The 17,970-nt window shown below is 53.4% G+C and overlaps 8 protein-coding genes across 8 annotated transcripts; 3 read left to right on the forward strand and 5 right to left on the reverse strand.

The window, feature by feature from the left end:
* Positions 1-2,910: 2,910 nt before the first annotated feature.
* Positions 2,911-4,914, reverse strand: PHACADRAFT_260406 (uncharacterized protein). Its single transcript, XM_007398496.1, has 7 exons — positions 4,819-4,914; positions 4,715-4,766; positions 4,543-4,660; positions 4,042-4,491; positions 3,544-3,985; positions 3,337-3,492; positions 2,911-3,288 (listed from the first exon to the last, which is right to left on the reverse strand). Exons 3-6 carry the CDS (start codon positions 4,653-4,655, stop codon positions 3,364-3,366), a joined length of 1,134 nt encoding a protein of 377 aa, XP_007398558.1. The 5' UTR covers positions 4,656-4,660; positions 4,715-4,766; positions 4,819-4,914; the 3' UTR covers positions 2,911-3,288; positions 3,337-3,363.
* A 127-nt stretch (positions 4,915-5,041) lies between these two features.
* Positions 5,042-7,342, forward strand: PHACADRAFT_148672 (uncharacterized protein). Its single transcript, XM_007398497.1, has 4 exons — positions 5,042-5,382; positions 5,581-5,925; positions 5,979-6,185; positions 6,236-7,342. The coding sequence occupies exons 1-4, from the start codon at positions 5,176-5,178 to the stop codon at positions 6,944-6,946; spliced, it is 1,470 nt and encodes a 489-aa protein (XP_007398559.1). The 5' UTR covers positions 5,042-5,175; the 3' UTR covers positions 6,947-7,342.
* Positions 7,343-7,652: 310 nt separating this feature from the next.
* On the forward strand, positions 7,653-10,737 carry PHACADRAFT_176228 (uncharacterized protein). The gene is made up of 8 exons (XM_007398498.1): positions 7,653-8,250; positions 8,301-8,453; positions 8,515-9,201; positions 9,260-9,265; positions 9,311-9,449; positions 9,500-9,635; positions 9,683-9,736; positions 9,790-10,737. The coding sequence occupies exons 1-8, from the start codon at positions 7,716-7,718 to the stop codon at positions 9,892-9,894; spliced, it is 1,815 nt and encodes a 604-aa protein (XP_007398560.1). The 5' UTR covers positions 7,653-7,715; the 3' UTR covers positions 9,895-10,737.
* A 689-nt stretch (positions 10,738-11,426) lies between these two features.
* On the reverse strand, positions 11,427-11,895 carry PHACADRAFT_260411 (uncharacterized protein). Its single transcript, XM_007398499.1, has one exon. The coding sequence runs from the start codon at positions 11,818-11,820 to the stop codon at positions 11,440-11,442; it is 381 nt and encodes a 126-aa protein (XP_007398561.1). The 5' UTR covers positions 11,821-11,895; the 3' UTR covers positions 11,427-11,439.
* Positions 11,896-12,397: 502 nt separating this feature from the next.
* Positions 12,398-14,573, reverse strand: PHACADRAFT_198273 (uncharacterized protein; the record flags this gene model as incomplete). The annotated part of the gene is made up of 8 exons (XM_007398500.1): positions 12,398-12,538; positions 12,589-13,147; positions 13,201-13,788; positions 13,842-14,014; positions 14,070-14,134; positions 14,191-14,259; positions 14,316-14,420; positions 14,474-14,573. 8 exons carry the CDS (start codon positions 14,571-14,573, stop codon positions 12,398-12,400), a joined length of 1,800 nt encoding a protein of 599 aa, XP_007398562.1.
* A 17-nt stretch (positions 14,574-14,590) lies between these two features.
* Positions 14,591-15,147, reverse strand: PHACADRAFT_101156 (uncharacterized protein; the record flags this gene model as incomplete). Its single annotated transcript, XM_007398501.1, has 2 exons — positions 14,591-14,981; positions 15,038-15,147. 2 exons carry the CDS (start codon positions 15,145-15,147, stop codon positions 14,591-14,593), a joined length of 501 nt encoding a protein of 166 aa, XP_007398563.1.
* Positions 15,148-15,229: 82 nt separating this feature from the next.
* On the reverse strand, positions 15,230-17,227 carry PHACADRAFT_260421 (uncharacterized protein). Its single transcript, XM_007398502.1, has 7 exons — positions 16,994-17,227; positions 16,911-16,941; positions 16,739-16,800; positions 16,552-16,631; positions 16,247-16,265; positions 16,096-16,188; positions 15,230-16,046 (listed from the first exon to the last, which is right to left on the reverse strand). Exons 1-7 carry the CDS (start codon positions 17,009-17,011, stop codon positions 15,708-15,710), a joined length of 642 nt encoding a protein of 213 aa, XP_007398564.1. The 5' UTR covers positions 17,012-17,227; the 3' UTR covers positions 15,230-15,707.
* Positions 17,228-17,418: 191 nt separating this feature from the next.
* PHACADRAFT_164138 (uncharacterized protein) lies at positions 17,419-17,715 on the forward strand (the record flags this gene model as incomplete). Its single annotated transcript, XM_007398503.1, has 1 exon — positions 17,419-17,715. The coding sequence occupies one exon, from the start codon at positions 17,419-17,421 to the stop codon at positions 17,713-17,715; it is 297 nt and encodes a 98-aa protein (XP_007398565.1).
* Positions 17,716-17,970: the final 255 nt, after the last annotated feature.

The following is a 17,970-nucleotide window of genomic DNA, read 5'->3' on the forward strand; positions in this document are numbered from 1 at the left end:
AGCATGCAAAGAGTTCATGCCCGATTGTGCCACTGTGCACAATCGGGTATAAGCACTGTACCTACCCAATGTAGATTAGATGTCTCAAGCATGCAAAGAGCTCATGCCCGATTGTGCCACTGTGCACAATCAGGTATAAGTACTGTACCTACCCAATGTGGATTAGATGTCCCAAGCATGCAAAGAGTTCATGCCCGATTGTGCCACTGTGCACAATCGGGTATAAGTACTGTAACTATTCAATGTAGATAAATGCCTGAAGAAAGAGTTCATGCCCAATTGTGCCAATGTGCACAATCGGGTATAAGTACTGTAACCACCCAAGCCAATTTATGTTACACCCGATTGTGCACTTGTGCACAATCGGGTATTATGTCAGTGTTAATGTTCCTGTGTTATTATCATCCAGCTTTATTACCTTTTCTTATTTCCAAGTTGTGCATGCCATAAGGCATCCTCTAACCCAGAAAGGACCCCTGTTTAGAGGGTATAATAGACGGCGCGTGCAGGACGTCCTTCAAAGTGACAGGCACGGTCCCGGCCTTGGTGGCGAACAATACGCACACATCACCACGGTCCGATGCGGCACAAGCGCCGCCAACACCTGTGATGGTGCTGCCTGGTGTCACGATGTAAGTCACGAACGCTGTGCGATCACGTACGATATGATGCTCAGTGGCGGTGTCCCCAAGCCAGGTCTCGCCTTTGACGACAAAAGCGGGTGTACTTTCACGCGATGCGAAGGCGTACGAGTCGGATTTGTCCGTGAGTTTGACCACATGCGCGTTCGATGTGCTAGACTGGCCGATGTTATTGGAAGTCTGGGTCTTGGCATTCAGCCTTGATGTGTTCTTCTTTCTGACAGTTGTGACACATGACGCCCTTCTGGAACTTTGATTTCCGCTTTGGCTTAGCGGTGCCCTTTGCGATAAGGGCTGTAGAGGTTGTAGCTGATGCTGCGTGCTCGGCGCGACAGGCTTCTTCAGATAGAATACGTCCCGTGACCTCAGCTGTGGTAGCTGTGATAGGGGTGGAGTTAACGAGGGGGTCCCAGGACTGGGGAAGTGTGGCTAGAATATTCTGAGCGAATTCCAGATCACTCATCGTGCCTCCCATCTGACTATTCTGGGACCTGTATTGCTTCATTTGGCAAATCTCTGATTCCATATCCGCCTCCTCTCCTATCTGCGTCTTCTGCAGTCTCCTCATCACCGTGACCCTCGACATCATACCGGAGTTGGCGAACGTATTCGTGAGTGTTTCCCACGCGTCCTTCGAGGTGGTACAGTCGGCGATGTGAATGACAATGGCGGGGGCGCACCAGAGGCGGATGGTGCTTAATGCCTTCCGGTCTTTCGTCTGCCAATCAGCTGCCAGAGCCGCATCAGCAGGTAGAGTCTTCGTACCCTTGGGATATTCTAACAGCGAAGCGAGTGTGAGAACGTCTTGGATTTGAATGTTCCAGGAAAAGTAGTTCTCCGTGCCCTTCAGGGCTTCAATCTTTGGGGAACTGTCCATACTCTCGAGAACAACAGTCTACGGCGGCGCCTAGATAGAGTTCGTTCTGGACGTGGTATCACAGGGTCGATCAAGGTTTGATCAACAGTGGGAAAGGGTCGCGTTGACTCTGCAGGTGATGTCGGTGACCAATGATTAGAGCGCGGGGCTCATAACCTGTTGGAAAAGACTTCGTGCAGGCGGGGGATTCACGAGTAATCAAGGATAATTTCCAAAAATAATACTACATGTTCTTATATAGGTTATCTACTTTCTAATCTGGTCAGACCAATAAAATGTACCTTAGGAAGCTGAGACTAAGAGGAAGCATAACGAGGGCGCAGAGCCAAGAGTGCTCTGCGCGGGTCATATCTAAAACGGGCATGACAGATCCATATTGGGCATGACGACCTAAGCGCGTCATGTCGGTATCCCTACCGGCGCGGCTGATGCGCATCCGGCGCCTCAGATACTACAACAGAGCACAGCAGAAATAACATAATATTATAGTTTATAGCAGTTCAATCTACTACATAATATGTATCAATATTATATGTAGGCATATGTGCACAGAACGGAGTCACAAGTACTTCTCTGCTCCTCGAAGTCCTGTGCACAAGGTATAAGTACTTCCTGGAATGCACTGAAGAGTGTCATCACGAAAGTCACTTGTGTCACCTACAACAACAAGGTTCTTTGTTTTCCAGCCACAATCAGCCCTCTGCCTCACCTTGCTTCGCTCAGTTTGGCCCCCCTCGACCCTAGCTCTTTAGCACCCCTCCTTTCCTTCTCCTCTTTGCCATGCACCCATGATAACAAATGCTCACTATACATGCTTACACACATAGGTCTCATTGCAGTATCAGAAGTCTTAACTCTCATGTATATATACTGGCTCAGTAGGACAGAATACAATAAGAGCTCAGTTGTATCTTCACATTAGAAGGGGCAAGTTGCTTGCAAGCCATTGGAATAATTGTCAAGTGTTTCAATGGCTTGAAATGGCAAATAAAGCTGTGACAGCTCAGATTGAACACACATTGAGGGTGTCTTGAGATGCCTTGAAATGATAAGCCAGTATCTCTCAATATAAACATTCTTTTATTAATGAATTGCAATGTCCTGATTTTATTGATGCCTTGATATGCCTTGAACAGGATTTCAAGGGATTTGTTTTTCCGACACAATTGACACATGTCACAAATAGCTCGAGGGCTAAATTTGTATCAGGATCTGCTCAACCTAGCAGCTAGCCTAGCCGGTTGGTAGAAAACAGTGATTGATACATCTCATCCAGCCCTTGTCTTCCCTACAACAATCTTGTATTCTGCAAACAGCCAATTTTCTCAGTGTTTGATGGGCACTTACCCTACTCGGTTGGCAGCATATATTCACCACAGGAGAAATCGTTCTGTTGACAAAAGTAATATTTACGGAACCACATCACAAGACACAACCTGACACAAGGCAGAGAATAGACACCAACCGTAGTCTAGCGCATTCGCGCACGCAGCAAGCTACACAAGTTACAGGAAAATTGACAGGAAAAGACAAGGTCCCGCACCACAAGCGGTATGCCCGACGCCGTCCTTGCATGACTTGCATGACGTCGAAGTGGAAGACAGTGATGAGTATGCCACTCAAGAATGGACAGACATACAACGGAGGGGACGGACTGACGATTGCCGCTCTCCCGTGCCTCTTCGCAGCCCCACAGCAGCCCACAGCCCGATGATTAACCTAACAGACCTTCAACGTTGCGAACATCAACGCGCACACGCACCGTTACAGCTTTTTGATCATCAGCGAAGCAAAACGTTGATAGCGCCAATAGCTCACCTTTGGCTAGTACCGAAGCGCACATAACTACAAGAAGTCCTCCGCCCTCGCACGCTTTTTGCCCCTCAACTCTGCCTCCTGAGCCTGTCCAGTCGTCTGCTGATTGGTCGTCTCCTTCGGGGTATGATATTTCGAATGAATCGCACGGTGTTCCTCCTATTGAACTATGATTAGCAAATCTCGGATGGTCGGAAAGAAGAAACGCACAGGAGAGAAGTTCGGATCCGACCACTTGAGAACTGTCGGCTTCTTGAATGGCGCGTACGTCTGCTCAAAATTCGGATCCGGTAACTTCAGCTGCGGCGCTGGAGTGCTGCTTGTCGTTAGGGTCGCCATGAGCGTGCTTGACAGCGGGACGCTACCAACAGCACCAGGGATGATGCTAGGAGACAAAGGAGGTGGAGGTATAGCACTAGCAGGGACAAATGTAGGATGTGCGGGAGGAGTAACGGCCGAGGGTTGGGGCGTGAAGCTCGACGGCGGAGGCACACCGGGAGGCATGAAAGGCGGAGGCGGAAAAGGCGGTCGCATGCCAGGGAAGGGAGGCATTGGTGCACCGGGCGGTAGCATACCCGGAGGCGGTGGGAAGGGAGGCACGCCAGGAGGATGAACGGGAAAACCTGGCGGAGGGGACGCACCGGGTGGAATACTACATACAGGCCATGGTAAGCGGTAGCGCGAGTCGGTAATGAGAAGTAGACTTACAGAGACATCATTCCCGGGGAAGGGAATGGCGGTACTGGATAGGGTGGGGCAAAAGCAAGGGGCGCACCTGGAGGGACCACTGATGGCACACCGGGAGGCGACATAACAGGAGTCGAGACAGCAGGAACAGGAGGAGATGTGTACGCCTGTGGCGGCGCACCATAAACAGCCGCCGAGCTCTGTTCTGCAGCGGGAGGTGCACCCTCAGACGCACCCATCAATGCTTTGTGTGCGTCAAGCTGGGCCCGCAGCTCCTCTTCGGACAGTGGGCGATTCTCGACCTTAGGACGCTTATTCGGGGGAGCGCTAATGGTGCCGGGGTTCAGGCCAAGCTCGATCTCCTTGCGACGTTTGTAGTCGGCGACGTCCGGTGCAGGAATACCTTCCATACCGAAGATTTCGACCTCGTAGCCGTCGCGGCCAGGAAGAGCATTTTCGATACGGGGAAGGCTACACACAGACGTCAGGGCACTTGGTATAGCGTGTGAAATAATGGCGCACTTTTCAGGTTCCAGTTTATGTACTTGTTGGATGTGAACTGCTAGACCTCCAGCGGTGTTGAGACGTCGAGGGCAAAGGTTGCACTTGAAGTGCTTGGCCTTCTGATGCTGCATTAGAACTGGATGCCTTGCAGCGTTAACAGCGAATCAGTCCACCAGAAGCTAACACATGCCTTTTTCATCTTCGAACTCCCGCTCACAATACCAGCACCAGGGCCGAAGGATCTGAGGAACGATGAAACAGCTGCAATCAAAGAGATAGAAAGTGATGACTTGCCTGTTTGCTCTTCTTTTTCGCCATAAGTAGCAGATCTACGATGCGGGGAGTGCTGAGTGCCTGCGGTGGTGGATGGGGGGACGGTGCTGGCCTTGTCTGCGGTCGCTTGTCTTTGAGATGAGAGTTCGGGACAAGTTTGCTTGCGCCGTCGGCAAGCGCAGGGCGCGCAGCCGGCCGGGGCCGGCATCGGCGATGACATTTCGGCGGTTCCCACAACCTTACGGGTAATGAGGAGCTCGCTCGCCAAGGCACGCAGTGGAGAGAAATGCCCACAAAAACGCACCCACAAGTTCGACTTTTGTGTCCCCGACGACTTCGAGCACCGCTCCTTTCTAGACTCCAGCTCGACCGCTTCCCATGATTGGCCACTCCATTCCTGAATACATCTTCATCCGCCTTTGCATCGTCTGCCTCCGCCTCGTCGCACCGCTAAGCATCGCATACGTCGCCGCAAGTTGTTACACCGGGCGTTGGGTCTATTCATACTGGTTGAGCAACTATGCATGCACAGAAGCTTTTTTCTATCTATTTGTGTATGTGCCTCGGGGTTATTGGCTGCAGAAGGTGAGCATCTTGGGCTTAGCTGCGCGACGGTCAGCGATGCACGAGTCGAACATCAAAGTCGCCTCGGCTGCTCAGAGAACAGCGTACATAGTTTGGCTCCGCTCGTGAGCAAGTGTTCAAACACGGCTTAGCTCGCGAGCGAGGGATAGATGCTACACTGCTGTCTTTACGATCCCAGACTCATTGCGCACCCCGTAGACCGCGAAACATCCCGAGCCACTAACCAGAGAAGAACGGCAAGCTCTCTTCGCAAAGTGCTTCGCCTGCGTACGTGACACCGACCTCGCCACGGGCTGGTTTTATTTCCCGCCCCTACGCGCGATACGCCGCGAGAATGTCATCGAATGGATCCTCTGGGCCTTCTTCTCGTCCACACGTGACCAACTCGTCGAAGAATGGTGGGCCGAAATCGAAGACTACATCCGTGCTTTAGAGACACTTCTCGGCCGCAACATTGAGCCCGGGCGGAATGAAGAAATCAAGTGTATGAAGGTTTCATTGGATCCTGTTTATGCACTCCATAGACCAATGATCTGGTACTCTGTGGGTATTCTTTGGTGCTCATACTAGGAGAAGATGACCCTAATGTCGTACAGATTGTTTTCATAGTAGACATATACACGTCCCTATACCTTGCCCACCACGACTTCAAACATTATACCCTCCATAGATGGTTCTGCTACTTTCCCACTCGCATATTCAACGCTCTGTGGAGTCGCTCTCCACACCCGGAACTTTGCTATTGGTATCGTCCGCATCGCTCGAAGACAAAGAAGCCTATCATATTTTTTCACGGGATCGGGGTGTGTGTAATCCGTCATATAATGTGCATATACGCTAATTTAACCTGCAGATCGGGCTATGGCCTTACGCTTCATTCCTCCGGGAGCTTGCCGCGCAAGATCCTGACGTCGGGATCCTTGCCTTCGAAATCCTGTCCGTCAGCATGCGCATTTCCCCACCACCGCTCCCCAGGCCTGCTATGCTAAATGCCATCAAGCTCGTCCTCGCGTTCCACAACATCAATTCTTTCGTCGTCTGTGGGCACTCTTATGGCACGGTCGTCTCCACGCACATCATGCGCTCACCCGAAATTTCGAAGCGCGTCACTGCGTGGCTGCTCGTGGACCCAATCCCGTTCCTGCTGCATCAGCCCGCTGTTGCGTACAATTTTGTGTACCGGCCGCCAAAGACTGCGAACGAGTGGCAGCTGTGGTACTTTGCTTCGCGGGACCCAGATATCGCGCGCACCCTGGCTCGACACTTCTTCTGGGCAGAGAACATTCTCTGGCGCGAAGACATCGTCGGGCGCCGCGTCGGCGTCGTGCTTAGCGGGCGCGACCAGGTCGTCAACGCCGGGGAAGTGCGTCGGTACCTCACGCAAGGTGCTGATCCCGAGTTCTGCTGGGTGAGCGAGGACAGCATGCTCGAGGTTCTGTGGTACCCCAATCTGGATCACTCGAAGGTGTTCGACACTCACCGAGATCGAAAACCCATGGTGGAGATGATGGGGCGGTTCGTCGCGGGAAGCGCGCCGGGGCCGGGGCCAGAACCGGCAAACTAGGTGCGATTGCGAGCGATTGAATGGACTTGTCGTCTGTACACACACCCTTCTGTACTGCGTTTCCACCTCTCTGTGCGATTTGCATTCGCTTCAGTGCTTTTGCTGACGAACTTCACGTGTTGTAGGTGTTGAAGCGAGCGCAGTGCTCATTGTATACAGTTCATGAATTAGAACCTTACGTCCGAAATACGAATCCTTCCGATGGTCTTGGTCCCGTCTCTTCTTTGTAATGTCAGGCGTGAAAGTCCCGCTGCAGGGCTACTGCGAAGCCCGGTGTCCCTCGGTTGCTCGCGCCCGCCAGACGCCCCAACACAAATGTGTGCTGAGTCAGCTGACGTACCAACGAAAATCCCATACGTATTGTGTGTATGTGCTAGCCTTCACTTGAGATGTTCTCCCGCTTAAGACAGCCTATCGAGTAGTAAGTCCCACGCGTCCCTGACCGCGGGGCTCTCCTGCTGACCTTCAGACGCCTGCTAACAGCGCCGCACTATTCATTGTCGCGCAATTGTGACGGCGTCGTCATGCATCGCGAATGGCTCAAGGTAAGCGAAATATCTATATTCTCATTGACGAACATTGCTAATGAGTCATTCCCTGGGAAAGCCCGAGTGAACGATGCCCACATCGAACTCTGAGAATCTCTGCTGAGCCGCACGGCTAACCTTACGTCTCACGATGCGCGCATTCCCCAGGGCTGCTTGCCGGACCCTGATCACAATGGCCGATATAAGTCGCCAGTGATGCCCTTCCCACCGACGACTCAATCATGGCTGCTGCGAACAACGAACAGGCTACAGCCGCGATCTGGCTGGCAGACTTTGCACGTGCTTTCGAACACCGTGATGCGCAAGGAATCGCAGCAACATTCCTACCAGGCGGCTGGCTCAGAGACGTCCTCACCTTCTCTTGGGACACTCGCTCTCTGCGTGGACGCGAGGAGATCACACGCTACCTCTCCGAAGACAGTCGCCTGTCTGAGGCCCATGTTACTAACATTGCCCTCGAGACAGACCCGTTCTTCACGCCGCGCCCATCGCTGACTCCGTCAGGGGAGCAAGTCGGCGTCGAGACCGGGTTCACGTACGAGACGCGTCATTCTATCGGCAGAGGTTACGCACACTTGCGGAAGGCCCAGGGCGGCGCCTGGCATGCTATCACCGTTGGAATGCTCGTGCTTGACCTCAAGACGCATCCCGAGCCGCAGAACGTCGCGAAAGACTGGGAGTCGGCAGGCAAACCCTGGGGCGAACTCGAGGCCGAGCGGAAGGCCAAGATCGAGGCGAGCCCGCATGTGCTAGTCGGTAGGTCAAGTATGTCATTCAACGGAACTCTGCTCACGTACAATTCGCAGTTGGGGCCGGACAGTGTGGCCTGAATACCGCTGCGAGGTTCCGGCAGATGGACATTCCGACGTTGATCATCGAAAAGAACGAGCGGATCGGTGATAACTGGAGGAAACGGTACAAGAGCCTTGCGCTCCACACTCCAGGCTTCTATTCTCCATGTAAGTGCTGGTTGCTTTGGGGAGTGTGCCTGCCGCTGACGCTGGGAGACGCGCGATCTAGTGCTGTACCAGCCCTTCCCTTCCCATTGGCCTATGTATGCGCCCCGAGACAAAGTTGCGGACTGGCTCGAGTCGTACGCTGTCAACCAGCACTTGACAATCTGGACGAAGAGCACCTTCGCCGAGCAACCGCGGTACGACGAGGCTGACGGCGTTTGGCACGTTGTTGTTGACCACAACGGCTCGAACGTGGAGTTGCACCCGAAGCACATTGTGCTCGCGACAGGCACCCTCGGCGCACCACGCATCCCAGAACTTCCCGGGCGAGAGAGCTTTGAGGGCACTGTGATCCACGCTGCAGAGTTTGTCGAGTCTGCACCGTTCTTAGGGAAGCATGTCGTCGTCGTTGGCGCAGGTAACTCGTCAATTGACGTTTGCCAAGATATCGCGAAAGGCGGGGCGGCATCGGTGACGATGGTGCAACGCTCGCAGACGGTCGTTGTCTCGCGGAGTTCAGTCGGAGAGGACCTGCAACACTTTTGGAGACCAGGCGAGCCAACTTCAGTTGGCGATTTCAAGTACTCGGCGCTCCCGCTCGGATACTTCAAGCAAGTAAACCAGAGCAATACCGAGGCGCTTTGGGCGCGCGAGACGGTGCTGCACGAGAAGCTGCGCAAGGGTGGGCTCAAGCTGCACCAGGGTCCCGAGAACGAGGGCCAGTTCCTGATGTTCTTCTCGCGCAGTGGCGGTGAGTAATAGATCGTCTCGAGCGCTCCGGTTCAACTGCTCATTATGCGGCTGTTCAGGCTACTGTAGGTCTTCCTGATTTTCCTCAACCGGTTTCTAACGTATTGCAGGGCTCGATAAGGGCGGGGCCGACCTCATTGCGACTAACTGCATCAAGATCAAACAAGGTTCGAGCCCGACATCTTTCACATCTGACGGTCTGGAGTTCTCCGATGGGTCTACGATATCTGCAGATGCTGTGATTTTTGCGTAAGGGCAACTTCGAACCCTAACATACAGCTTACTAATGTGGACAATAGGACGGGCTACGAATTCATTCGAAACGTCAACCAGCGTACTTTCGGCGAAAATGTGATCGACCGTACGTGCGAGGTCTGGGGATTCGACGACGAGTGCGAGATCCAAGGTTGCTTCCGGCCAACAGGCCATCCAGCAGTACGTACCCCGTCTCTTGGACAAGCAACTATACTGAGCGTCGACAGCTGTGGTATGCCGTAGGCGACTTCTTCAACTGCCGGTTCATGTCCAAGCAGCTGGTATGTATGCGAATCTCTCATATCCTGGCAAGTGCTCAAGATGAATTCTGCAGGCTATCTTGATCAAAGCTGCTGAGCTGGGATTGTACGATGCGGAGAAAGAGCAACGGAAGGTATCCAACAAAGTTCCGAATGGCCATGCAGTAGCAAAGAGTTAAAACAACAGACTGTCGTTCAATTGTTGTAGCAATATATTAACAAATTGCCGAGCATAACCAATGAAAACGATGTCGCCGCTGAACGTGTTTGACTGCGTCGAGGGGCATCTCGCCCCGTGATATCCGCTCCTGCAGCGCATCGAGCAGCGCAACATCCAGGCTTCGCAGCTCGTCAACCGGGATACCACGGGCAGCCACCCAGGGGCGGACGATGCCATGAGTTCCTGATAGGATGATCTGCAGCCCGGTCTTCTTCGACAGATACTCTGCGAGGGACCAGCAGCAAAAGCAGCAATTATGCGTGCTGCCGATGGAGACGTAGCCTTGCTGCAGACCGACACTAGGTCAGTATTGAGCATGCGCCCGGCCGGTTCCGCTCACCGGGAATGAGGAGCGTATGTCCCTGAAAGCACGGCCATTGTATTCGAAGATGTTGCGCAGGTTGGGCAAAATCTCTTTCGTGTCGTCGAGGAGAATGCCTAGCAGGGCGGACTCCGCATGTATCGAGTGCGTAAGCGTGTGTCGTTGTCGCTGCTGTGAGTCGAAGAGTGCCTTAACACGATCAGAAATAGGGCTGTCCTCAGAGTAGCGCCCTAGGACGTCCTGTTGGATGGATTGAGGTACAAAGAGGTCCGTCGTCGCGCCGCCCGGCAAGTGGATGTGGAAGACCTCAACAGGTACATTGTGCCGAAACACTTCGTGTTGCGCTACCGCGAGGATAGCGGCAACCCAGGCGACAATTGCTCTTAAGTAGCGACAAACATGTTCGCCTTCTGTCTCTTCCCGATGATAAGACTCATCCGCGAGATCCTGCTGCAAAGCGACTACGAGAAGAGTTATCCGCGACGCTCAAAGTACAAGATAAGAAAACGCGCCTTGATTGGGATTTACTGATGGCTGTTCATAGGTGGTGCGTGCCGGCCGCAGCATAGATGTGTATGATTTATGAGTGAGAATGGCTTGTATCGGCGGTAGATCCAGGAGAACAGAGAAAGTATCTAGATAGTCTGCGACTACAGTGATAGAGTCGACGTCCATGGTCGCGCGGGGCATGAACTTGATCTGGTCGTTCTCGAAGAATGGAGTGAAGAGCCGCTTCTCGAGCATGCCATACAAAGCGCATGCGACCTGCGCCCACACCCTCGCATTATCGGATGCAAAATAATATGACTTTTGATCCCCATGATCGCCCGTAGCGGTAAGACCGTACAATGACAGTGTCGCTTCGAGTATCTGATGGTGGACTGTGAATTCCTCGCGTTCGAAGTGTGCGCCCATTGGGTGCCAGTCATGCAAGACTGTCATAGGATGTTTCTCCCAGATTCTGTTGCCATTGGACATGCGTTCTGCGATCTTGCCGTGGCATCTGCGGACGATGAAGCGTAAAAAGTACCAATAAGGCGAAGTCTGGCCCTCGCCGTGGAGGGTATCATGGAACGTCCGTAGTGCGTGCAATAGGTCTGCCGCATGTGCTTCGAAGTCAATAGTAGCCGAGTCTGACCTACGGCCTGATCAGATTTTGAGATGCTACAACCGCTGTCGTACTCACGGTGAAGAACCCAAGGTTCGAAGATCGATGCGCCGCTCTTGTACACGATGCGCCTGCGTCGGTGCTTGAGCGACTGGCGTCCGAGTATGCTCCTGCTTTGCCTCCCCGGTATGCACGATGATGCACCTGACTAGGCCTGGAAGCAGGATCGCAGTGACTGCACAGTTCTGGTCCAGAGACCCTGTAGTCAAGAGTGTTGCTACGTAGTAGTAGAATCGCAGCTCCTCATTCTCATCGGGGTTTTCGGGGTCAAGATTAGAGATGGGGATAAGGCATGGTTGTCTGTCCAGGAGGTGTGTGAGAGTCCGAATACGTGCCTCGTAGTGCGCGAACGCAGAACCGGACTCTGCGCCCTTGAGTGGGTCAAGCATATTCATTTGGGGCGTTCTGGCGAGCAAAGAGAGTGAAGGAGCCGGGGATCGAGAGATAGAGGACGCACGCCGTCTTTATACGGATATTCGTCTGCAGATCTCTCGAGTCGTTTACAGATCCCAATAGCGACCGTTGATGTCATAGGCGAGAGGCGGATCACTCCTCAGAACTCAGAGTCAATCAGAGCCGGGGGCGTCCATATTATCTTGTATTTCCGGTAATTACTGTGGACAGTGAGCTCGGGGTCGGGAGATCACCGTGGCCAGCTCCGAAGCAGTGTCTGGCGGCCGAGGTAATAGTGTAGACGCCCGCGTGGGGCACGTCCGGGAAGCAACCCCTATCGCGTCGAGTATATGTTTATCCAGTACAGTCAAATTGCTGGGAGAAATCAGGCTACATCTAACGAGTATCCTACGGTTTGAGCGTAAATATTGAGCCCATGGAAGAGAGCGTCCTGAAACGAGAAGGTAATGATTGTCGGGCTCAAGATTCAAGGCCAAAATTCAGCAGTTCCGTCTGGACGGCCTCGAGCCTCTTCTTCTTGTTCATCAACTCTTCCCTCTCCGCAAGAACGGCAGGGTCTTACGCAAGATACGCTGCGCAGCGCGCACTCGAATTCGGTCCTCCTATACCAAGCTTGGAGAGCAAAAACTCCTGCAAGTGGCCGCTGAACATAGCGAGAAATTTGTCGTCGACGGCCATCGGGACGTCATCAATCATGCGCTGCAAGGTACATGAGATCCTCCAGACAAAGATAATGGAGAGATGCATACCTTATATGCGACCTTAAAGTAGGCCCTGACCTCGGCCATCACTTCGAGTTCCTCCTCGTACACGTCCGGAGGGAGGAGTCTTGCGAAGTCTTCCAGCGTGACGTTGTGTCCAAGTAGGACAGTCAGCGCGGTAATGGCCTGCTGCTCAAAGCGTGCCCGTTCTTCAGCATCGAGTTCCCGCTTTTCCTCGATGCTGCGCTTTTGCGGCACACTGGACGGCTGCGTCTCGAACGACGGCTTTGGAGTGGGAGTCTGCGGGACCGTTGAAGCAGACTTAAAACTGGTAGCAAACGCTGCCTTCTGAGGGGTGGAAGGTATGATAGCTACAGCTGCCTCCTTCACAACATTACCCTCCACCTTGCGCCGTTTCTGAGCAGGCTCCTGAGCAGCGTCCGTTTTGCCCGCTCGCGCGCTTCTGTAGATGGACAGATATTTAGCTTTTGAGACCTGATAGTAGTGCTTGTTCTGCGTGAACGGCGTCTCCTCGCGGTCCAGAATATCCTGGACCCTTTCCCAAGCGACATCTTTCTGTGTATCCAGGAGGACCTTGGTAGCTTCACTGAAATGCAGGTATCAGGCTAAGAACCTCAAGGTGGGTGGAGGTATACGTACTGCAAACGAGATTTGAGCTCGTGATATCGCTCGAAATGTTGCTGAATGAGCCGCGAAAGGGTCTCCTCGAAAGCGCGCATGACATCTTGGAAGCATTTCCGGGTGTCAATCTCCCAGAATACCTTGAAGTTGCGAATGAGCGACACTTTGGCACCATAGGGAACATTTCCCGGGAGCTCCTTGCCGAGAGACTTGTGAATGTGTTTTCGTACGTCCTGCAAAGTGATATACTGTCGAGGTCCGGTTTCCGTAAGGTCTACGACGTCCGAGGAATCATCGTCATCGCTATCGGCCTCAGAGTACATTGCGAGTCCCGAGCGACTAGAGAGTGCAGATGGAAGTGGTACAAACGGTGGGGCTGAGGAACGGATGTTGCGCTTGAACGTCGCGTAGGTGCGACGGTTCTGCTGGACAAGACTTGCAGTGTCCGTGTCACCGTTAATGTACGAGGCGACGTCGCGGCAGAATGTTGTTAAAAGGCTGAGCACGTAAGAAGTCGGTTCAGCGGTAATAGCAGGTAGAAGCTCTTTGAGACGCTGTATGCAGGCATTTAGCTGGGTGGTCGCTTCCTTTCGCAATTTTGGCATGCTGCAGAGATAGCTAATACGGGCGTAATCCAGAAGGCTGCAGAAAACACGTACGTGTCGTAGATAACCTTTGTCAGTACTTTGCTTAGGCTGGCTACTAGCTGAGCCGTGCCGAACCGATACTTCTGAGACGAGGTTGACCATGGGGCGTTGTGACGAAAGAATGCCATCTCAGCATCCCGCGCTTGTGCATTGGTAATGCCCTTAGCACGTTCATCGTCGTCGGGCTTGGCGTGTGCAATAGTAGCCTTGCTTGAGCGGAGAGCGACGACCTTCGATGACATCCAGCCAGAGATCCCGCGCTTTCGTTGCGCCAGCAGGTAGCGTGTCAGGCTTGGTCATGACGCCTGAGATAGAAGAGCAAGTTATGGCAGGAGTGTAAGCAGCGCCAGTTGGTCCTTACCTATGGTGCGGAGGCCGGCAGGATCAATTTGCTTAGCTAGTTGCATGGCCTTCTGATTTTCGATGTCGTCTAGAAAATTAATTCTTCAGCTGTAGGCTACAGCAATTAGGCCTGCTGGAACGTACCGTTCATGGGCAATGTGACCAGAATCAGACAATTGCCTTTAATATGAGACTTCACGAGGTCTTCGACAAGCTGGACCGTGTCCGAAGAAGCATTCTGAATAATACCTGCAGCGCACTCGTCCTGTTGTATCAAGCTACAAGAGAAGACTGAAACTCACCAGGAAGATCAACGAAAGCAAGGTCGGCCATCTCAGGACCAGAGATGTCCATGCAGACCGCATTGCGTGAAAACGCTAGCTCGTTTTTGAGCTCTTCCATCGTCTCTGGGGGCATATTTACAAAATTTCAGGGCTGTGTACTCGGGTTGAGCACCGTCGTTTGCGCGCGACGGAGCACGAGCTCGACGTGCGTCCGATCGTGCAGCGGCGAGCCAAACTTTTGTTCGATGACGACGTCGCTTGTAGTCCCTTCTGGGGTGAACTCCAGCGGATTGAAATTTGGCACGTCCATGGTTGGGTGGATGAGGAGAGGCGGCACCCCATCGGACAGCGAGTGCATGTCCCGGCGTCGCGAGGCACGTTGATCTGCAGGTAGTAATTAGCATCGGAGGTACGGCAAACCAAGACAGTGCAGCGCACGCCAGAGATGGCCTCGACGAGGCTAGACTTGCCCGCGGACTGATTCCCGATGACGGCGACGCGAGGAAGGTCGAACTCTGCTTGTGCGCTGGCTCAGAAGCACGGCTTAGTACCTCAAAAGCACAGGTATTTATTCGTATTCACCCTATCGCACGCAGCTGGTTGATGAGTGCCAGGCGCTGCTTCCTGCGTTGCGCATACTCGTTGTCGATACCCGTGAGTACCGACCCAAGGTTCAACTGTCCTGCAGACATGAAGTACTGAAGAATTACCTCTACTCGCCGTCGGAATATGATTTCAGTATTCCGTGGAGTGCGCGAATGGCCACGGCGAGCTGTAAGTGAGGGTGGTTATATATCAAAGCAAGAATGAAACGCGATAGACCACGACCACGACGCGACTTGACACAAACCAATCACGTGGGTGGGCGTCAGGGGGCGCAGCCAGGGGTAAGGAGATACAGAAGTAACAGAATTGAGCAATAGCGAGACAGATCCAAGCATTAGAGATGTACACAGTGAGAACGAAGATGAATTCATGATGAGATCTAGCTATGTAATATATGAGTCCTTTGGCATTGCAGAAAGAAAGATAGAAGAAAGGCAAGAGTTTCGAAGCGCAGACAACGGACTGGAGACCGGGAAGAGTAAGATGCGCGTCCGACGGAGTAGAAACCGTGATGCAGAGCAGGAGAGATATGAAACTGGAGAAATCCTGGGGTACATGAGCCAGCAGAAGTGAGATCCAGGGCGGACATGAGGGTCTACGAGCATGAGTGAGACAACGTAACGTGCTTGCCTCTGAAGCAAATGTCTCAGCATATGACGCAGCAGCCACCTTTAGGCTGCTCCCACTCTTCGCCGGTGCGACCACTACTCTTTCGCCGGTGGTGCGCGGCAGTAGGCACACCCTCGCGCATGAGCATCGACGCACGAGTCGCGGCCTCGAAGACGTCGTCGACGCCCTCAATCTTGAGGGCGGAGCATTCTTTGTACGCACGCGCGCCAATAGCCTGTGCTACCTGCTCTGCCTGGGCACGCGAAACAAAGCTCTGTGAGTTTGGGCTTCCTTCCGGCGGTCGCAGGTCAGACTTGCAGCCGACGAGAATGACGGGTATCTGTGGACCACAAATCGAGCGGACCTCCTCTATCCACTGAGGCGACATCAGCTGAGTCTAGGGTGGGTGGGCATGCGCGTCGCACCTTGACAGAAACATTGTCCAGCGAGTCGGGCGTGTCGATGCCAAATGCAATAAGAATGACGTGTGATTTGGAATAGGACATGGGTCGTAGCCGCTGTATGCAGAAGTCAGCTTTCGTGTCCAAAGCATTGTCATTGGAAGGACAAACTTACCTCGTATTCTTCCTGACCGCTGCGGTGACGTGATTAGCATGGGTCAGCATGGCTTCGGCGAGACCTATTTGTGGAGCACTGCGCTTGTGCGACTTATCCGAAGCGAGCTTGCTGATTACGCCAGGCAGTGATGTGGAGCCTAGCGAGAGCCTCAACAACAACAACAACCGCGCCGGGAATGAACCACCCTTTTGACCCGACGGACTCATCCCAACGCAGCGCCCGGAAAGCCAGTATTGAACCAATCGTGCAAGCGTAGCACTCCATGCAAACAGGCCAGCTCGAGACGCGAACGAAAGACTCACGCGGTATCCCATAGAGCCAGCTGCACAGGCTTTCCATCTAGTCTGATCTCGGCCACATAATTCTCAAAAATGGCTGGTTTGCGGATCAATTACCAGGTTTTCCTGCGTGAGCAAAGGTACCTACTTGGTTGCTATTGAGTTGCATTCTAATCAGATTCACATTGAGAGACATATTGAGTGGACTCACGTATTCCTTCGGAAACTCTCCCAGAGCGAATGAGCATAACAATGACGTCTTGCCGCAGGCGCCTTCAGAGTCGTAGTTGGATGGTTGCCAGAGCGAGAGATAAGGACAATGGAAGGGCACGGCGAGGACCATGAGTTAGCCAAGGACAGCACGAGTACCATCATGGACGCACCATCGCCAACGATGACCAGCTTCCGGCGAATCTGCGATGGACGATGAGCTGGCGCGAACGGAGGCGGACGCAAGGCAACGCACTAGGTTTTGCGAGGACATGGCCGTGGGGTCGTGAGGAGTGCCGTACAAGTGTGAACTCGACCGATTGTCGCTAGTGGTTGTGTCGTGCACAGCCGAGCGGCTCCTGTCGTGCAGCAAGCGAGTGTTGCAGCGAGGTGTGCGCGTGCGTCGCGAGGATGTGTAAGGCGGGGCACAAAGATAGGTAGAAAGGGCAAGAGGAAGAAAAGTCCGAGAAAGGGGGGCAGAAGAGGTGAAGGAGAGCAAAAGAGCTGAACAAGAGATGGGACAACGAAATAGACCAGAAAAATGTGCGAATATTCCGCCGCCGGAGTCGCGCCGACCGCCACCCGATTAGGTAAGCGGCTAAGGGCTGTGTTTGCAGAGCGGTGTTCACCAAACACCGTCGCTTCCCCTTCTCCCTCCCGCCTTGGCCCCTCAGACTCGCAATGCAACTCTTCCATCCCGACGGTGTCTCACGCGGCCCAGAACATGCACAACAATTCCTCCCTCTGCGAAGTTACCAGCGAGAAACTACGGTGCTCGCTGAGAGCTCATGCCGACCTCCTGCACGGGCACCGCCACCCTCTGTTATTGCGCAAACGCGAACTGTCGAGGCCCTGGGTCCTTTATGCGGCTGCGGTGTAAACTCTCCGCGCGAGTGTCCTGGGCTTGCTAGTCTCCCGATGCCCCGGTTCCCATCCGTCGCACCTCCTATCCTTCCGCTCCTTCCTGCGCTCAAGTAAGACGCTGCCGCCTGGCGAGCATGCACCTCTTTGCAAGGGAGATGTCGTTCCATGTACATGCGGTCTCAATGGTTCCGTTCTCCTCTCGTCCTGGTCCCGTTCTCTGCCTAGAAGATACACTCTGGCGGAAATGCTAGTTAGCTCAAAGTTTGCGTCCTATGGCCATCAACCTTTCGACATGTCGTGCTTCATGTGCCTTGTCGTTGATCTTACGACCCTTCCGTGAGTACCTTTGGCAGAACTGGTGCTAGTCTT

The sequence above is a fragment of the Phanerochaete carnosa genome (genome assembly GCF_000300595.1).
Source record: "Phanerochaete carnosa HHB-10118-sp unplaced genomic scaffold PHACAscaffold_8, whole genome shotgun sequence".
NCBI classification, from domain to species: domain Eukaryota; kingdom Fungi; phylum Basidiomycota; class Agaricomycetes; order Polyporales; family Phanerochaetaceae; genus Phanerochaete; species Phanerochaete carnosa.